Raw genomic sequence first — 20,923 nt, forward strand, 5'->3', positions numbered from 1 at the left:
ACTCTGGATGCTCCCTCTATCTCTGTCTTTCTCACTAACTTCATTGCAGTGTTAATGTAAGCCTTACTTGTGACACTAATATATAAACTTCAAAACTTTCAACTTTAAAAACTCTGTCTGTGTGTCTCTGTCTCAATTCAGACACTAGTTCAGTGCCAGGTTGAGAGGGGGTCAGTATTGAGCAGAATGGGAGGCAGTTTGATACAAAGTTTGCAGAAACTGCAGCGAGTGTTTGTAAACATGTTGGGGTTGTGGAAAGGTCAGTGTGTAACAAGCTGAGGGAAGGTGTTTCCACTTCACATGTGGCTACTTTTTGGCAATGGGAGTTACCTTTGCATCTACAGGGAGCTCTGAAGCCTCATGGCTTTCTGCCTGCCTCTGTTTGAACAGTTTAATATGTTTCAGCACTGAGACCTCTGGCCCTTGTTGGGAATATCAGTCTCCCAGAATACCAGTATACCTGACTGCCCACCTCCCCGCCCGCCACCCCCAGCCCCCAACCCTGTGTGTGTGTTGTCCCAAGTCTGGAGACTTCCCCACAGTCCCCTGAAAGGTTTAAACTGCCTCTGAGAAAACACCCTTTTAAAAACAAAATCCCCAGCAAGATCCCACAAGGTGCAGTCAGCTGTGTTGAGTGTTTTGTAATTTGGAAAAAGTTTATACAGAGAGAAAGAGAGAGGCAGAGAGGGGCTGAGACAGTGAAATCAAACCCCCCGGGACACCCAGAATGAAAATTACACAGCACAAAATCCCAGGATTGCCCCTTTCCAGGTTTTACTGAGAGATTGTCCAACTAAATATTAATTCCTGGGAAAAAGAGGGAGAGAGAGAATAAAGAGAGGTAGATAGAGGAAGGAAATGGAGAGAAAAGCAGAGAGAAATAGACAGAATGGGGGAAAAGCTGTGGAGAGGATGAAATGAAAATCTGAACATCTGTAAACTGAATTGTAAAGGGCTCTGTGAATTTTATTCAACAATTAGGTTCATTGCTCTGTCTCCGACCCCTGTTATTTTAGATTTAAAGCAAACTTATAGACAGTTTCATACATAATTTACTCTGCCACCCACCAAAGGGTTAACCTGTTTGTGACTAATTGCAAAGCCGGGATATTTTAACCCCAGGGTTTCAAACTCCAGCCCCCCACACATCCCACAATCGAACCAGAACTGGTTCATTCGAGGAAGCGAGATTAAAATTAAACCTGGATCAGGGTAATAAAGAGACGACAACTCACATGCGGCCTATAGAACAGGCTTCAGTCCATCCATCCTCCTCTGGAGAAAAGCCCCTTGTCCAAGGATTCTGAGTCCCGTTGCAGTCTTCAAAATTCAAATTCCTGGGGAGAAGAGAGAGAGAAAATAATTAATTAAAATACAAGAAAATGTGTAAATTAAATAGCACAAGAGGCCAGGATTCCCCCTTCTCAGTTACACAATCTCTCAGTAAAATCTAAATATTAATTCTTGGGGAAAAGGGAGAGAAAATAATTAAAGTACCAGAAAATATTTAAATTAAATAGCGCAAGAGCCCAGGATTCCCCTTCTCAGATTTTACTGAGAGATTGTCTAACTAGATATGAATTCTTGGGGAAAAGAGAGAGAAAATTAATTAAATACAAGAAACCATTTAAATTAAATCTCACCGAAACGCAGGATTCCCCCTTCTCAGTTACACAATCTCTCAGAAACATCAGAATGGCATGAACAGAGAGAGAGAAATCTACGAACAGAATCTCCTAAAACTGAATTCAAATATCCACAACCCCCCAGTCCATCCCTGTCTCCCTCTCAGACTCCAGGAGCTGCTCATCTCCCTCTTTCAGTTTGGGAAGGGGCTGCTGATTCCTTCGGGACACTTTTTAAAATCGCCCTCCCAGGATTGATTTCTACAACTCCCTCCATCTCCCTTTCACTATCTCCCTCTCTTTTCTCCCTCTGCTCCTGTCTCTCTTACTCAGTGTAAAGATGGATGTTCCTGTCTAGATCCTTGTCCCTGTCCCCTCTCTTTCTCACGCGTTGTCTCTGTCCATAGCTGTTTCTTTCCCTCTCTCTCATGTACTCTGCATTGAAATGAGCGATGCCATATTCCTGTCTCCCTGTTTACAATAACACAGTTTTTGTTGATTAAAGGTTTAAAGAGACACAAAGGAAGATGGAGCCAGAGAGAGAGAGAGACATTCTGGAGAGTGATGGACAGATATGGAAGAATGCTCGAGAGAGAGAGAGACATTCTGGAGAGTGATGGACAGATATGGAAGAACGCTCGAGAGAGAGAGACATTCTGGTGAGTGATGGACAGATATGGAAGAATGCTCGAGAGGGAGAGATGATTGGAAAGAAACAGGAAGGGAGAGAAAGCTGAAGATAGGGGAAAAATACTGGAGAGAGAGAGACAGAGAGAAAAGCAGAGAGAAATAGAATGGGGAAGAAAGCTGTAGAGGGGAAGATAAATGTAAAGGCTGAACTTCAGAAAATTGAATTGTAATGTCCTCTGTGAATCTTATTTAACATTCGGGTAAATCACTCTCTCCCACCCCTGTTATTTTGGATTTGCATCAAACTTTTAGACAGCTTCATATTACAGATATTTAATTTACTCTTTGCCACCCAGCAAAGGGTTAACCTGTTTGTGACTCATTGCAAAGCCGGGATATTTTAACCCCAGGGTTTTAAACTCCACCCCACCCCATCCCACAATCGAACCAGAACTGGTTCGTCCAAGAAAGCGAGATTAAAATTAAACCTGGATCAGGATAATAAAGAGACAACAACTCACTTGCAGCCTATAGAACAGGCCTCAGTCCATCCATCCTCCTCTGGAGAAAAGCCCCTTGTCCAAGGATTTCGAGTCACATTGCAGTCTTCAAAATTCAAATCCCTGGGGAACAGAGAAAATAATTAATTAAAATACAAGAAAATGTTTAAATTAAGTAGCACAAGAGCCCAGGATTCCTCCTTCTAAGATTTCACTGAGAGATTGTCCAACTAAATATTAATTCCTTGGGAAGAGATTGAATATAATTAATTTAAATACAAGAAAATGTTTAAATTTAATACACAAGAGCCCAGGATTCCCCTTTCTCAGTTACACAATCTCTCAGTAAAATCTATATATTAGTTCTTGGCTAAAAGAGAGAGAAATATATTAAAATACCAGAAAATATTTAAATTAAATAGCACAAGAGCCCCAGGATTCCCCCTTCTCAGATTTTACTGAGAGATTGTCCAACAAAATATTTCCTGGGAAAAAGAGGGAGAGAGAGAGGGAATAAAAAAAAGAGACAGATAGAGGAAGGAAAGGGATGGAGAGAGAGAAAGCAGAGAGGAAATAGACAGAATGGGGGAAAAGCTGCAGAGAGGACGAAATGAAATTCTGAACTTCTGAAAACTGAATTGTAAAGGCCTCTGTGAATTTTATTCAACAATTAGGAGCAGCGGTCTGTCACCCATCCCTGTTACCTTGGATTTAAAACAAATTGAGACAGTTTCATATTACAGACATTAAATTTACTCTTTGCCACCCACCTAAGGGTTAATGTGTTTGTAACTAATTGCAAAGCCGGGATATTTTAACCCCAGGGTTTCAAACTCCAGCCCCCCCATCCCACAATCGAACCAGGACTGGTTCATCCGAGGAAGCAAGATTAAAATTAAACCTGGATCAGGGTAATAAAGAGACGACAACTCACATGCGGCCTATAGAACAGGCCTCAGTCCATCCTAAAGTGTGGTGACCAGAACTAGGCTCAGTATTCTGTTGTGGCCTCACCAGAGCTTTAGAAACTATCAGAATAACTTCCCTGCTTTTGTTCTCAATTCCCCGATTTCTGAAACCCAAGATCCAAAATGCTCCAAACAAGAATATCAGACCTTTTTGCTTAACATAAAAAGCATTTTAACAACATTCTTAAAGTGGCTAAAGAAGATTTTGTCCAATGAAGGAACAGAAAGAAGCCATTTTGAACTTGCTCTCTCCAAAAGAGAATCCAGAATGTTTGATTCTGGGAAATGAAATTAAAAATGAAGCTGCAGCTACAACAGAGCAAGAAGAAGTCATTTCAATGTGGAATTGACTGGAATATTCTCTCTGGATTTAAACAATGGAGGAACTACAAACATGGAAGAAAATAAATTTCAAAACGTGAACTCTGAACAGACTGTTTTCAGAATTGAAAATCCACAACTGAACAGCAATGAGGACTGTCCTCTTGCAGAAGAAACTATAATTATTAAAAATTACTATAATTATTGAAAGAAGAAAACTTTCAGAAAACACTGAAACCAATAATATTTTCCATCTTCAGTGGACTGAATTCCTGGACATGGAACCCAGCAGTGTGCTGTTACCAAGCTGGACTTGTGAATGTGAAGTGGACAATGGAGGGATTATTATGTCTATTGCAGGTTATAAGATAGATCAACAGAGGAAAACAGTGGACTTAGGAACAGGAGTTGGCCATTTGGCCCTTCGAGCCTGCTCCGCCATTCAATAAGATCATGGCTGTTGTTAAGATATACAGTATGTTTTACATTGTAATATTCTAATTGGGATATTATAGAGTGATACATTTCCATTTCTTCCAGGGAATATGTTGTGAAGATCTAGTTTAATAATTCATGTGTTTCAGAAATATTAATTTCGGATTTTTAAAAAAATGTAACAACTGGAAAACCTGGGTTGAGAATCTGATAAAAACACCCTGAGGGAATTTGCAGTCACAAGGTGTGGCCCATGTTGGTTTGAGAAGTCAAAGCGAGAAGGGTAAGAACAAGTGTAACACGGCAGCTGGGCTCTTTTAGCTGGAGACATTGGGTCTGACAATTTTTTTCCTGTCTTTGTTCGAGAGGGGAATTCACGCAGACCTCAAGAAAAAAGGTTTGGTTCTGAAACTAAAAGCTAATTAATTTAAACATCTTTTGGACAGCTGTGGGAGTGGGAGCTGTGAACCAGCTGTGGGACCAGGAGCTGTGAACCAGCTGTGGGACCGGGAGCTGTGAACCAGCTGTGGGAGTGGGAGCTGTGAACCAGCTGTGGGAGTGGGAGCTGTGAACCAGCTGTGGGAGTGGGAGCTGTGAACCAGCCGTGGGACCAGGAGCTGTGAACCAGCTGTGGAACCGAGAGCTGTGAACCAGCTGTGGGAGTGGGAGCTGTGAACCAGCTGTGGGACCGGGAGCTGTGAACCAGCTGTGGGACCAGGAGCTGTGAACCAGCTGTGGGAGCGGGAGCTGTGAACCAGCTGTGGGAGCGGGAGCTGTGAACCAGCTGTGGGAGTGGGAGCTGTGAACCAGCTGTGGGAGTGGGAGCTGTGAACCAGCTGTGGGAGTGGGAGCTGTGAACCAGCTGTGGGACCAGGAGCTGTGAACCAGCTGTGGAACCGAGAGCTGTGAACCAGCTGTGGGAGTGGGAGCTGTGAACCAGCTGTGGGACCGGGAGCTGTGAACCAGCTGTGGGACCAGGAGCTGTGAACCAGCTGTGGGAGCGGGAGCTGTGAACCAGCTGTGGGAGCGGGAGCTGTGAACCAGCTGTGGGAGCGGGAGCTGTGAACCAGCTGTGGGAGCGGGAGCTGTGAACCAGCTGTGGGAGCGGGAGCTGTGAACCAGCTGTGGGAGCGGGAGCTGTGAACCAGCTGTGGGAGCGGGAGCTGTGAACCAGCTGTGAGACCAGAAGCCGAGGAGGTCATTAGGAACCATGGGTGTTCCCAATGTTTAAATCCCCCAGCAAGAAGGCAGTGAAGCCCATGCTTGGATTGAGGAGTCCATGTTTTGAGTCAATTTTGAAATCTCAAAGGAAAGTTGGAGAGTTGTTTAGCCGAAAGCTAATAGAAGGATCCTCATGAAATCTTGGAGCCTGGAGAATAGCTGGAATACTGAGGAGAATTAAAGTGAATTCTGGGAGCTTTGACATACCTTTGGGATTTGTCCCAGGAACAGAAGTGAATGTACATTCAAGATATTAAGTATAAGGGCATTCTTGTCGAGGAGTAAGGGTTTAAAAAGTACAAAAAAGGAAAAATGCTGCAAAACCTCAGCAGGTCTGGCAGCATCTGTAGAGAGTGAAAACAGAGTTCATGTTTTGAGTCAGAACTGAGTTTACAGAATAAATCTTTACAAAATATAATTCATCGAGCTGGTTTTTAATATTCTGTTTATATTCAGTAAAGTTTGATTTTGTTTAAAAACCTGGAATCTTGTGATGGGTGTTTGGATTTCTCACTGAACGTTAATGTTCTTGACCCGAATTATAACACACAATATTTCAAAACAATTTGAAAAATAAAAACATGGTCTTTATTTTGTACAAAGTATTACATTATAAAACACCCCTCATCGAGGATCTGCAATAATTTCTTAGCTCGATCACCAGTGAAACAATCAGATAAATGAATAAAAATTGTACTAATTGTCGTCCCTTCTAAATCAGGAGGGTTATCCCCAGCACAGAGGGTCATTTGGAATTTTTCCCGCAGACCAATTAACAGGGATTATACTCTCCAACCATCTCTGAAGTGAATTCTTTACATGAATCGTCCAGGCCAGTGCAGTTATCAACTTGCAGTTTGGCTGATCAGCTGAGATTTTCTGCAGCATTTCATCGATCACCGAGTGATTCCTTTCACAGAGTCCATCACTGAAAGGACTTTCAGCTGCCGTGTTCCTGACCAGAATGTTGATGTTTTCACACACGTCTCAAAACTCATCATTCAGAAACTGAGCTGGTGCCACAGCTCCAGCCCCAAGGGCCAAGGGACGGTTCACTGTTGGGATGTGATGGCATCCTCCAATAATTTTTATACATTGTACACTTTGTCTCTTGTATGAGTCTCAGATACTCTTCATCAACTGCTCCTGCATCTTGAAGCAGGATTTTTAATCTTTGGCAAGTAGTGTGAACAAATTGTGTAGTTTTAAGATAATTTGCATCTTCCCCTTCTGATTTTTATCAAAGCTTTCATTATTCCTTCTCAAACATTCAGATTGGAAACGTCAGGTATTTTTAAACATTCTCTGTCACCACGTTATAATCCTGACCGCTTTCTGGTGAAGGAGGAAACTGGTTCCAATCTTTACTTGGTATAGATTTATTCACAGAGTGAAACATTGCAGGTATATAACTCCTAATACCATTCCATGCTCTGTCAGTAAGTGTCTATATGTGCTCATGTAAACATCTAATCAATGTCCACTGCTTGTATATATTTAACCCCAAATTATACAATTAACACCCACAGTCAGAGTATTTAAAAGGTCTCTAATCGGTGTGACTGCCATAATGTCTCAGCAGGTTGGATGACTCAGTGAATCCTTTCCTACACTCCGAGCAGGTGAACAGCCTCTCTCCTCCGTGTGAACTTGCTTGTGTTTCCGCAGGCTGGAAGGATCAGCAAATCCCTTCCCACATTCAGAGCAGGTGAAAGGCTTCTCCCCAGTGTGAACTCGACGGTGTGCGCGCAGACTGGATGACTCAGTGAATCCTTTCCCACACACACAGCAGGTGAATGGCCTCTCCCCGGTGTGAACTCGCCGGTGTTTCCAGAGGCTGGAGGAATCAGTGAATCCCTTCCCACACTCAGTGCAACTGAATGGTCTCTCTCCAGAGTGAATTCGCTGGTGTGTCAGCAGACTAGTGGACCTAGTAAATCCCTTCCCACACACAGAGCAGGGAAACGGCCTCTCTCCAGTGTGAACTGCCCGGTGTCGCAGCAAGGTTGATAACTGAGTGAATCCCTTCCCACACACGGAGCAGGTGAATGACCTCTCCCCAGTGTGAACTGCCTGGTGGTTCTGTAGGGTAAATGATGCACTGAATCCTTTCCCACACACGGTGCAGGTGAACGGCCTCTCCCCGGTGTGGACTCGCTGATGTATCAGCAGGTGAGATGACCGAGTGAATCCCTTCCCACAGTCAGAGCAGGTGTACGGCCTCTGCCCGGTGTGTATTCGCTGGTGTCTCCGCAGGTTGGATGAAAGAGTGAATCCCTTCCCACACACTGAGCAAGCAAATGACCTCTCCCCAGTGTGAACTCGCTTGTGTCTCCGGAGGCTGGATGAATCCCCGAACCTCTTCCCACACTCAATGCAGGTGAAAGGCCTCTCCCCCGTGTGAATGCGTCCGTGTGTCAGAAGACGGGATGAATCAGTGAAACCCTTCCCACATTCAGAGCAGGTGAATGGCCTCTCCCCAGTGTGAATTTTCTGATGTGTCACCAGGTTGGATAACTGAGAGAACCCTTTCCCACAATCAGGGCAGGTGAATGGCTTCTCCCCAGTGTGACTGCGTCGATGAATCTCCAGCTCACACGGTGCTTTGAATCTTTTTCCACAGTCCCCACATTTCCACTGTTTCTCCCTGATGCGGGAGGCCTTCTGTCCCTCCAGGTTTGACAATCAGTTGAAGCCTCGTCCTCACCGAGAACAGATGTACACTCCCTCTCAATGTAAATGGGGCAATGCTTTTCAGGCTGTGTAACCTGAACACACACTCAGGTTTGTACTTCTCAGTGCTTTTCCAGTCACACTAATGTTCAATCTTTTTCCACAGAAAAAAAACCAAACAATAAACAATTCTTCTCGAGTCAAAGGCCAATGATATTCACGTTGTGATTAATCGAGTGACTCTGTCAGATCTGAACGTAATGTTTTGTTTTGATATTTCTGTCCTGCAAATCCTCCCCTTCTAATATCCTGTGAAAGAAGTTTTCAAAAGTCAACACCATGCACATAGAAAATAAATTCAGAATGGACAATTCTCGATTCATTTAAACTATTTTCTATTCTTTTATTCCTGAAAAGTTGTAAATTTCTGTCCCACACATTCTGCACCGAATCTTCACCCTCCCGATTCTGCTGAAGCTGCTGGTTCACACTCCAGGGCACAAAGACCTGAAAATCTTCAGGCAAGCTGTTCACCTATATATCCCTTATATTCATATAGAACTGGACTATAATTTGTGTAAAAGTGCTATATTACGTTATTAGAGAGAGGTCGGGAATATGTGTAGAAAGTTTGTTTGGACTTCAAGTGGTCATAAACTGGAATTCACCCCACATGCGGATGGTGGAAGCAGAGAGAACCCATGATTTCAAATGATGTTGGTCATTCAAAAGAAATAAACCTGTAGGACAGTGATACAGAGGGGGAATGGGACCCACTGGTTGTTCTATGGAGAGTTGACATGGACTCGAGTTGCCAAATGGACTCTTTTTGTGCTGCAATGTCTCACTGACTGGAAATATATAACACAACTATATTACTATATTCCAAGAATAGAAATAAAAAATAAATGTACTTTACTGCAGCACCAAAAATAATACATCTAACATGTACAATAACAAAACTAGAAATACCTCTGTTATGATCTCCATAGAGACTGATAATCTTCAAATAAACAATTTCCCAGACAATCCCAATGGAATAAACCAAAGAATAAGGTTTCATTCATTTCATACTTTTACTGCAATAATCAAACTAAAATCAACATAAATGAAGCATGCATTCACAGACAATGGTACTTGAGCAGACAGGATAAATTTGACTTTAAATAGTTCAGACAATAACAACAGGTTCCACAAAATCACAAAGATTTACAAATGTTTACAAATATTTACAAGCATCACAAACCAGCCTCCCATCCATTGACTCTGATTACACTGCTCGCTGCCTTGGCAAAGCAGCCAGCATAATTAAGAACCCCACGCACCCCGGACATTCTCTCTTCCACCTTCTTCCATAGGGAAAAAGATACAAAAGTCTGAGGTCACGTACCAACCGACACAAGAACAGCTTTGTCCCTGCTGCTGTCAGACTTCTGAATGGACCTACCTTGCATGAAGTTGATCTTTCTCTGCACCCTAGCTATAACTGTAACACTACATTCTGCACTCTCTTGTTTCCTTCTCTATGAACGGTATGCTTTGTCTGGATAATGTGCAAGAAACAATACTTTTCACTATGTTAATACATGTGACAATAATAAATAAAATAAAATAAAACATTTCCCCCCTCCACATATTTGGCTCTAATTCCAGTTACAGAGTCCCAAAACTCTCTAAATTTCCCAGGTATAGGTTCAGCTCCTTTCCCTTTACAGGAGGTTGGACTGGACTCTTTCCCTACAGCCCATTTCCACAGGCAGCTCCAGGAGTCACAGCCTCTGGATCTCTCACTGGTCGATTCTCCCAATCAGCCTTTTTGTTCTGCTTTTTCCAGCTGCTCAGACTCCCTCCCCATCTCCCACTCACAGCTTCACTGTTCACTGAACTCTTCCCTTCCCTCCTGAACACCTCTCACACCCTGCCTGTTCTTTATCTGCAACACAAACTGTTTTACTCACAGATGTGGGTCACAGGAAGAAGGTTCAGTCTGTGTGAAGCTCAACCTCCTATGTCACAAAGCCCACCCACTGATTGGCTGGAGTACAAGAGTCCTTCCGGTCTGCCAGGGCTCCCGATTGGCCAGAACTCGGGAGAGGGGCATCAATGGATCTCTTTCCGGGGGGGGGGGGGGGGAGGGGGTGGAGAGGAGACAGCGTCCGAGCCTGCGCACTGGAACCTCAGGACGTCACCGTGGAGCAGATTGATTCCTATTGGCTGCTTCAGGCTGGGCTCCATTGTGACGTCACAACGCGGAAGTTGGCCAATGAGCTTCAGAGTGAAACTCCCTCCTCTGGACAACATCTGGGAGGAAATCAATGTTTCCCCCTTTCCATTTCTTTTCTCATTCTGGGGGAAATTGGGAACTTGCAGCAACTGAAGGGAAAGGAAGTGAATCCTGGGAGACTGCAGACTCTGAAAACGTTACAGACGGACACCAGAATTAGGAGCAGGACTAGGCCCAGGTATCTTTTTCTTTCTCTCTCAAAGACATAGACAACCTTTAACTCCCTAAGTTTGACAGATTTATTTATCTGGATAATAGGATAGCCTCTTACCCAATGTTCACAATTAAAGGGGGAGTTTCCCAGGAGAGGGCTAATATTTAAATGAACAGTAAATTAGTATGGGACAGAGATATGTTTAACATAGTTATATGTTATATACTATGTTATTTATGATTCCCTATTTCTTGTCTTGGAATATATAGCACTTTGTCAATGTTACCTATTTGATTCGATTTATTATTGTCCCTTGTCCAAAAATGTGCGGATAAAAGCAAATTACTGCAGATGCTGGAATCTGAAACCAAAAGAGAAAATGCTGGAAAATCTCAGCAGGTCTGGCAGCATCTGTAAGGAGAGAAAAGAGCTGACGGTTCGAGTCCAGATGACCCTTTGTCAAAGCTAAAAGGCATAGAAAGTGGGAGATATTTAAGCTGCAGGGTGAGGGACTGAAAGATGAGTCATAGCCACAAAAACCAGGGGAAAAGGCTGCTAATGGCTCTGAGAGAATAAAGGGTGTGAATGGCCTGATGGCAGAGAAGCTGAAATCAGCGGGTAAGCTGTGACAGATGAAGATGTGGGGGGCGGGGGGGGGGGGGGGGGGTTGGAGGAAGAATGGGTGGGAGAGAGGTAATATTTAAGGAAAGGGGAAGCAAAGGAGTTTCTGTGGCTATGACTCATCTTTCATTCCCTCACCCTGCGTATAAATATCTCCCACTTTCTATGCTTTTTAGCTTTGACAAAGTGTCATCTGGGCTCGAAATGTCAGCTCTTTTCTCTCCTTACAGATGCTGCCAGACCTGCCGAGATTTTCCAGCATTTTCTCTTTTGGTTCCAAAGATGTGTGGGTTAGGTTGATTGACCATAATAAATTGACCATAGTGTCGGGGGATTAGCAGGGTAAATGTGTGGGGTTGTGGGAATAGGGCCTGGGTGGGATTGTGGTTGGTACAGACTCGGTGGCCGAATGGCCTCCTTCTGCACTGTAGGGATTCTATTCTTGGATTAGTGTATAATGAAAAGTATTGTTTTTTGCGTGCTATACAGGCGAAGCATACTGTACATAGAAAAGGAAAGGAGAGGTAGAGTATGTAGTGTTACAGTCATGCAAAATTACAGCATAGAAGGAATCCATTTGGCAACTCAAATCCATGGCAACTCTCTGCAGAGCAATTCAGTCAGTTCCATTCTCTCTCTATATCCTCATTCTCCTGAGTTTCATGTCACAAATAGGCAGTCTTGATGATGATGATATGTGGCTGGAAGCTCATCTTGGGGTGAAATATTTCACCCCAAGACAGTTGCTAGGAAGAGGGGTAGATTTGGTGGTGAGAGAGTGGAATTTGTAGTGGGAACTGAACTCAATGGGTTCAGTCTTCCCAGTATTTATATGGAAGAATTTTCTGTTCTTTTAGTACTGGATGTCAGACAAGTCAGGATGGTGTGTGAGTTAAAAGCGAACTTGGAGGTGATGGTGTTCACATCTACCTGCTACCTTGGTCCTTATAGGTGATGGAGATTGAGAGTTTGGGAGATTCTGTCAAAGTTCCCGTCGAGTTATAGATGTTTGAAATCCCTCTTCTTCACCACTGCCTCTCCCACTTCTCTCTGTCACCTCACACAGTGCCCAGATTCTTGTGTAGACCCAGACCAGGTGGCACATACCCTTCCCTGAAGGACCTTAGTGACTCAGTTGGGTTTTTATGACAATTCAGCAGCTTTTATGTTTACCCTTTCCTCACTCCGGTCCCACAAAATACCAGATTCATTCAGCTCAATTTCACAACTTGCCTTTGTGTTTTTGTGGGTTCTCTCTCACTCCCTTTTTGCTGTTTTAAATCAGTTTGATTTAGAAGAGGAGGATTTGCAGTGGGGAAACGCAAACCAAACGTGGTATCAGAACCTGATGGAGTTGGCCAAGTTATTGTAACCTGAATATCATTGTGTTTTGAATATAGAAGAAAACAGCGCCATCCACAGTGGAGAGAAACTGTACACGTGTTGTGTGTGTGGACAAGACTTCAACCAATCATCCAGCCTTTCGGAACATAATTACAGTCACAACAAGGAGATGGCATGGCAATGTGAGGACTGTGGGAAGGGATTCAAATACCCATCGCAGCTGGAAACTCATCGACGCCGTCACACTGGGGAGAGGCCATTCACCTGCTCCCGATGCGGGAGGGGATTCATTCAGTCATCCAGCTTGCGTATACACCAAAGGATTCACACTAAGGAGAGACCATTCAGCTGCTGTGTGTGCGGGAAGGGATTCAATCAGTCATTCAACCTAGCATTACACAAGCGAGTTCACACTGGGGAGAGGCCGTTCACTTGCTCCCAGTGTGGGAAGAGATTCAGTCAGTCAGCCAACCTAGCAAAACACCGGCGAATTCACACTGAGGCCAGACCATTCACCTGCTCTGTGTGTGGGAAGAAATTCAAGGAGTCATCCAACCTAGCAAAACACCAGCGAGTTCACACTGGGGAGAGGCCATTCGTCTGTTCCCAGTGTGGGAAGGGATTTACTCACTCAGCCAATCTGCTGAGACACCAACGAATTCACACTGGAGAGAAGCCATTCATCTGCTGTGTGTGTGGGAAGGGATTCAGTCAGTCGTCCACTCTGCTGACACATCAGCGAATTCATAAGTAATTATTGTGATTGGATTTTGCTGTTTTTCATATTCAGACTGAACCACATTCATTTGAGTCTATTTCTGCTGAATTGAAAAATAACCCCAGCTCTGTTACATAGAAACATGCATAGAAAATAGAATCAGGAATAGGCCATTCGGCCCTTCAAGCCTGCTCCACCATTCATTATTATCATGGCTGATCATCAAAATCAATATCCTGATCCTGCCTCTTCTCCCCCACCCCTCCTCATCCATATCCCTTGATACCTTTAGCCCCAAGAGCCAAATCTACTTCCTTCCTGAAATCCTTCGAGGAGCAGTGCTCCGAAAGCTTATGGCTTTTGCTACCAAATAAACCTGTTGGACTTTAACCTGGTGTTGTGAGACTTCTTACTAGATGGAATTTAACACAGACAAACGTGAGGTGATGTAATTTGGAAGGTCTACTGCAGAAGGAAAGTATACAGTAAATGCTAGAGTCCTTAGAAATGTTGGCGTACAGAGGGATTTAAGTGTGCAGATCCACAGTACCCTGAACGTGGCAACTCAGGTGGACAAAGTGGTCAAGAGGGCGAATCGCATGCTGGTCTTAAATCGGTCGAGACGCTGAGTATAAGAATTGGGAAAACATGTTGCAGCTGTATAAGACTTTGGTTATGCTGACCCTAGCAACTTCCCTACTACCTACATTAGGCTCAGTAGTCTATAGTTCCCCATTTTCTCGCTTCCTCCCTTTTTGAATCATGGGATATTCTTTTGTGAATTCAGAAGCAAAGTACGAATTTAGTTCCTCAGCCACTTCTTTATTCCCCGTTATGAATTCTCCTGTTTCTGACTGTAAAGGGCCTACATTCGTTTTGTCAACCTTTTTCTCTTTACATACCTATAGAACCTTTTACACTCAGTTTTTATGTTCCCCACTAGCTTACTTTCATATTCTAATTTCTCCTTCTGAACCAATTCCTTGGTCCTCCTTTGCTGTATTGTAAACTGCTCCCAATCCTCAGGTCTTTTGCTTTTTCTTGCCAATTTTTATGCTTCTTCTTGGAATCTAATGCTCTCTCTAATTTCCCTTGGAAGCAATGGTTTGGCTACAGTTCCTTTTCCACTCTTGTGCCAAATAGGAGTAAACAACTTTAAGTTCACCTACTTGTTCCTTAAATGCCTACCGTGGGTGGCACAGTGGCATAGTGGTTCGCAATGCTGCCGGGTTCAATTCCTGGCTTGGGTCACTGTCTCTGTGGAGTTTGCATGTTCTCCCCGTGTCCACGTGGGTTTCCTCCGGGTGCTCCGGTTTCCTCCCAAATTCTGAAAGACGTGTTGTTAGATGCATTGACCCGAACAGGCGCCGGACTGTGGCGACGAGGGGAATTTCACAGTAACTTCATTGCAGTGTTAATGTCAGCCTTACTTGTGACTAATAAACTTTAACATTGTCTGTCCACTGTCCTTCCTTTCAGTCATGTTTCCCAGTCCATCATAGCCAATTCATGCCTCAATCCATTATAGTTACCTTTACTGAAATTCAGGACTCTGGTGTCAGAATCAACTACATCATTATCCACTTTGACAAAGAATTCTATCATATTATGGTTGCTCATCCCCAAGGGTTCTCTCACAACTAGATTGTCAATCCTTTCTCATTGCACAATACCCAGTTCAAGATGGCATGCTCCCTTAGCTCCTCAAAAGTATTGGGCCAGAAGACCACTCCAAAAATTCCTCCTCTATTGTAATGTGATTAATTTGATCACCCAATCTGTATGCAGATTAAAGTCACCTATAATCACAGATATTTATTTAACACATGCATCTCTGATTTCCTGTCTAATGCTTTTCCCAACATTACCATTAATTTGGTAGTCTGTATACCACACCCACAAATGTTTTTTGCCCCTTGGTGTGGCTTAACTTGACCCATACATATTCCACATATCATCCTTAATTAACAATGCAACTCCACCATGTTTTTGTTTATGTCTGTCCTTCCTAAACACTGAATAGCCCTCAATGTTTAGTTCCCATCCTTGGTCACCTTGGAGCTATGTCTCTGTAGTCCCAACTGTATTATACCCCTTTACATCTAACTGTGCAACAAATTCATCCATTTTATTTTGAATGCTCCAAGCGTTCATGTACAAAACCTTCAGGCTAGTCCTTTTAACATTTGTTGTCCAGTTCCTACCATTTTTTACTGTGTCCGTATCTGATTCTGGCTCTCAATTCTCTGCCTATCACTTTTCTTATTCTTCTTGCTGTCTTTTTCTCTTGTTCTTGGTACCCTCTGCTCTGAATCCTTACATAGGTTTCCATCTCCCTGCCATTTTAGTTTAAACCTTCTCAATGACTCAACAAGTACACCCCCAACCCCCCAAGCACATCAGTCCTGGCCCTGTCCAGTTTGTACTGGTCCCACCTTCCCCAGAACCAGTCGCAATGTCCCAGGAATCTGAAACCCTGCCTCTCACATCATCTTTTCAGCCAGGTATTCACCCAATATATCCTGCTGTTTCGACTCTGAATAGTACATGGCACTGGGAGTAATCCTGAGATAATGTTAATATAGTCAGTCTTAGAGGATTTGTGGCCAGGAAACTCTCACAAAACATCAGATCAGGCTTGGATGTAGCCACAGAATTTATCATAACCTGAAAAGTAGAAAGTTTTGAACATGGAAGAAATCAGCACCATTGATAACCACAGTCACAGTTGGCAGAAACCATGGAAATGTGGAGAGTATAAAGAGATATTCAATTAACCGTCAGAGCTGGAAACCACACTGGGGAAATGCCCTTTACCTGCTCTGAGTACGGCAAGGGATCATTCAGTCTTCTCAGCTTGTTAGACACCAGTGGGTTTAAACTGGGGAGAGGTCATTTATCTGCTTCAAGTGTGAGAAGCGTGATGATAGTATTGCAGTGGGTGTATGTTTTTCTGCTGAGGGGGAATGTTTAAAAATCCAGCTTTATTCTGCAGGTATCTGGTGTGTCTGTGTCTCTCAAGGGTTGTGAAAGCTGGGAATCAGTTACTTTGATAGAGCTGATGGGCTTTTGTTTAAACAAGACATTCCTCTGGGATTTCTAGATTTGATTGACAGGTCATGTGATAGTGGGTCTTTGCAGGAAGAAGCTTTTGCAGTTCTAATCGTTTGAAGATAGAGGGTTTCTACAAGCTGCTCTGAGACTTGTTGTCTTTCTGAAAGCTTTAAGACTATCTACACTCAACTATATTTATGGTTACTAACTATATTTAAAGTGGCACTTACAACTATAAGAGTAATGTTGCTTATTTGGAACTGAAATAGTGATAAGTTAGAAATTAAGATTGTTTCTTTGCATTTTTAAATGTTGTTCAACTGTTAATGATTAAGCTGATTCATTTGTTAGAGTTATATTTAAACTGTGATATTAAATAAAGTTAGCTTTACTATGAAAGATCCCTAATTTGTCAGTGGAATTTCTCCTCGTCAGAAGCATCCTATCCTCACATTTATGCCAAAATAAAAAAATTGCTGGGGTCTAGCCTGGCTTCCGAATGTAATTTAGGGGCTCCGGGTCCAGGACCCTAACAGAAGGGATTCACTCACCCACCCTGTAAACACCCCCAGTTTCATACTGAGTAGAAGAGACCTTAAAAATGCCCAGACTGTGGGAGCTGCTATAAAAGTTTTATAGAATCTTTACATTGCAGAAGGAGGCCATTTGGCCCATTGAGTCTGACCACAATCCCGCCCAGGCCCTATTCCCCACACCCCACATATTTATCCTGCTAATTCCCCTGACACTCGGGCCAATTTAGCATGGCTAATCAAACAAACCTGCACATCTTTGGACTGCGGGAGGAAACTGGAGCACCCGGAGGAAACCCATGCACACATGGGGAGAATGTGCAAACTCCACACAGACAGACGCAATGGGCAGAATTAAACCCAGATCCCTGGCGCTATGTGGCAGCAGTGCTAACCATTGTGTCACCGTGCCACCCCAAAATTGTGGATTACTAATGTCTCATCAAGGTTTTAACACTGATGAGAGACTGGGTTCAGGGGATCATTTCAACTCACTGTATACCTCGTTCACATTGGGGAGGGGCTGTTCACCTGCTTTGAGTTTGGGAAAATATTCACCGTTTTGAGGTGGGATTTGCAGTGTCTAGTTTTGGGGTCACTGTGGATAGTTTTCTCTGACTTACCGTTACCTGTTTAAAGATGAAGAAGGAGTTTTAAGAAGGACACAACAGTAACTCTCATCCTGTTCAACGTGAAACTAATCTCACTGTTAATTCCTCCTCAGTTACAATTTTAAACACAAAGTTTGCAGGCAGGATTGAAGTGGGGACTTTCTCCTGTAAAACTGCAGTGAGAAGGAGTGCCTGAGGGAAATGAGTGTGAATCCCCCAGCCCCGGACAGAGGGAACTGACCATCCATCTCCAGCTCTAATTCCAGTTTGAAAAGCAACCCTCTACCACCACCTTCTGTCTTCTACCAGCAAGCCAATTTTGTATTCAATTTTTGATTTGATTTATTATTATCACATGTATTAGTATACAGTGAAAAGTATTGTTTCTTGCACGCTGTACAAAGTATACCATTCATAGAGAAGGAAACGAGAGAGTGCAGAATGTAGTGTTAGTCATAGCGAGGGTGTAGAGAAAGATCAATTTAGTGCAAGGTAGGTCCATTTATAAGTCTGGCTAGTTCTCCATGGATCCCATGTGATCTAACCTTAACTGGCCAGTCTACCATAGGTACCTTGTCGAAGGCCTTGCTGAAGTCCATGTAGACAACATCTACTGCACCGTCCTCATCTATTTGTTTTTGGTCACCCTTTCAAAAAGCTCTGTTAAATTTTTAAGACACAATTTCCCGTGCACAAAGCGATGCTGACAATCCGTAATCAGCCTTTGTCTTTCCAAATGCATGTAGATCCTGTCTCTCAGACTACCGTCCAACAACTTACCCACCACTGACGTTAGGTTCACCGGTCTGTAGTTCCCTGGCTTTTCCCTGCTGCCTTTCTCAAATAGCTGTAACATTTGCCTCTCTCCAGTCTTCTGGCACCTCACCCGTGGTTGTTGATGATACAAATATATACGCTAGGGGGCGCCACAATTTTTTCCCCAGCTTCCCACAATGTCCTGGGATGCGCTTGATCAGGTCCTTGAGATTTATCTACCTTTATGTGTTTTAAAACTTCCAGCACCTTGTCTTCTGTAATGTGGGCGCCATTGAAGACATCACTATTTACATCCCTGAATTCCCAAGTTTTCATGTCTTTCTTCAGGGTAAATACTGATGAGAAATATTCCATTAGGATCTCACCCATCTCCTGTGGCTTCACACATAAATGACCTTGTTGATCTTTAAGGGGCCTATTCTCTCCCTAGTTACTCTTTTGCCCTTAATATACTTGTAGAATCTCTTTGGATTTTCTTTTACCTTATCTGCCAAAGCTATCTCCTGTTCCCTTTTTGCCTTCCTGATTTCCATTTTAAGTGGACTTCTGCACTCCCGATACTCCTCAAGGGGTTCACTTGGCCCCAGCTGCCTGTACCTGACATATGCTTCCTTCTTTTTATTGACCAGAATCTCAGTATCTCTCGTCTTCGAGTGTTTCCTTCTCCTGGCGGTCTTGTCCTTTATACTAATAGGAATGTGCTGGTCCTGAACTCTCGCTATCTCGCTTCTGAAAGCATCCCACATTCCAGACGTTCCTTGACCTGTGAACAGCCTTCCCCAATCAGCTTGTGAAAGTTCCTGTACAATCCCATCAAAATTGGCCAAGCCCCAATTTAGAACTTTAACTTGTGGACCAGACCTATCCTTTTCCATAACTATGTTAAAACTAATCGAATTATGGTCATTGATCCCAAAGTGCTCCCCAGTAACACTTCAGTCACTTGCTGCTTTACATCCTGGTTACTTGTTCGTATGTATATTTCCTCAACTTCATATCACAACAAGGACATCAATTTGTCTCTTTTCTTGGGGAAATCAACAATAAATAAACTTTGAAACTTTAAACTTTTACCCAACACACACTGTCAAAACGCTGTTAGACTTAACACTATAAGAAAATATTAACTCCAGTGCAGTCACAGGAATTATTAACATCATGAAAAGAATGAGCCCTGTCAGAATGAACATAGTCCAGTCCCGGATGTGATTAACAGGAGCAATAATAGCAGAATCCAACCCTGCAGTCACTCGTGAACTCGCTGGTGTCTCAGTAGGTGATAGGACTGAGTAAATCCCTTCCCACACTGGGAGCAGATGAACGGCCTCTCTCCAGTGTGAATTCGCTGGTGTCTCAGCAGTTGGAATGACTGAATGAATCCTATCCCACACTCAGAGCAGATGAAAGGCCTCTCTGTAGAGTGAACACGCTGGTGTCTCAGGAGGAGAGCTGACTGAGTGAATCCCTTACCACAGATGAAACAGATGAATGGGTTCTCCGCAGAGTGAATTTGTTGATGTCTCTGCAAGCTGCACGACCGACTGAATCGCTTTCCACATTTAGTGCAAGGGAACGGTCTCTCCTCGGTATGAACTCGCTGGTGTCGCAGGAGACTGAATGATCGAGTGAATCCCTTACTGCACACAGAACAGGAGAATGGGCTCTGACTAGAGTGAATGTATTGGTGTCTCCGTAGATTCCTTGTGCTTTTGAAGCTCTTACCACAGTCCGAACATTTAAAAAGTCTCTTATCAGTGTGAACAAGCTGATGAGATGTGAGATTAGTTAAACTGGTGAATCCCTTCCCACACACAGAGCAGCTAAATGGTCTCTCCCCAGTGTGAACTTGCTGATGTACAGTGAGGTGAGATGACTGAGTGAATCCCATGCCACATTGGGAGCAGGTGAACGGCCTCGCCCCAGTGTAAACACGCTGGTGTCTCAGCAGGGTGGATGTCCGAGCAAATCCCTTCCCACACTTGAAGCAAGTGAATGGTCTCTCGCCAATGTGACCACGTCGATGAGTTTCCAGATCTGATGGGGATCTGATCACTTTACCACAGTCCCCACATTTCAGTGGCCTGTGTGTGATGTTGACTCCAGTGTGAGTGCATCGATGATATTCCAGCCGGGATGGATAATTAAATCCCTTCCCACAGTCCCCACATTTCCACGGTTTCTCCATGGTGCTGGTGTCCTTGTGTCTCTCCAGGTTGCACGATCAGTTGAAGCTTCATCCACACACAGAACACATGTACAGTTTCTCCTCGCTGTGAATAGTGTGATGTTTTATCAGGCTGTGTTACTGGTTGAAGCTCCTTCCAGTCAGTTCACTGGAACACTCTCATTCGGGTGTGTGTGTCTCGGTGCTTTTCCAGTCACAGTGATGTTTGAAATCTTTTCCCACAGACAGAACAGACATTCTCCTCCTTCCACAGTGTAAGGTTGATGATA

At 43.6% G+C, this 20,923-nt stretch overlaps 2 protein-coding genes across 2 annotated transcripts in view; one reads left to right on the forward strand and one right to left on the reverse strand.

Moving 5' to 3' along the window:
* The window catches only part of LOC144489573 (uncharacterized), a 41,594-nt gene extending 27,941 nt beyond the window's left edge, over window positions 1–13,653 (forward strand). Inside the window, exons 3-4 of the mRNA XM_078207429.1 lie at window positions 10,790–10,835; window positions 12,833–13,653. Of these exons, the coding sequence (XP_078063555.1) occupies window positions 10,790–10,835; window positions 12,833–13,530 (744 nt within the window). The 3' untranslated portion in view covers window positions 13,531–13,653. The remainder of the gene's footprint in view (window positions 1–10,789; window positions 10,836–12,832) is intronic.
* A 5,878-nt stretch (window positions 13,654–19,531) lies between these two features.
* On the reverse strand, window positions 19,532–20,736 carry LOC144489574 (uncharacterized). The gene has a single exon (XM_078207430.1). It carries the CDS (start codon window positions 20,652–20,654, stop codon window positions 19,716–19,718), a length of 939 nt encoding a protein of 312 aa, XP_078063556.1. The 5' UTR covers window positions 20,655–20,736; the 3' UTR covers window positions 19,532–19,715.
* Between the last annotated feature and the right edge of the window lie 187 nt (window positions 20,737–20,923).

Source organism: Mustelus asterias, unplaced genomic scaffold, assembly GCF_964213995.1.
Source record: "Mustelus asterias unplaced genomic scaffold, sMusAst1.hap1.1 HAP1_SCAFFOLD_2319, whole genome shotgun sequence".
Classification (NCBI taxonomy): domain Eukaryota; kingdom Metazoa; phylum Chordata; class Chondrichthyes; order Carcharhiniformes; family Triakidae; genus Mustelus; species Mustelus asterias.

Excerpts from the sequence above, each read along its gene's own strand:
- LOC144489574 (XM_078207430.1), bottom strand. The coding sequence starts at position 20,654 with ATGGAGAAACCGTGGAAATGTGGGGACTGTGGGAAGGGATTTAATTAT.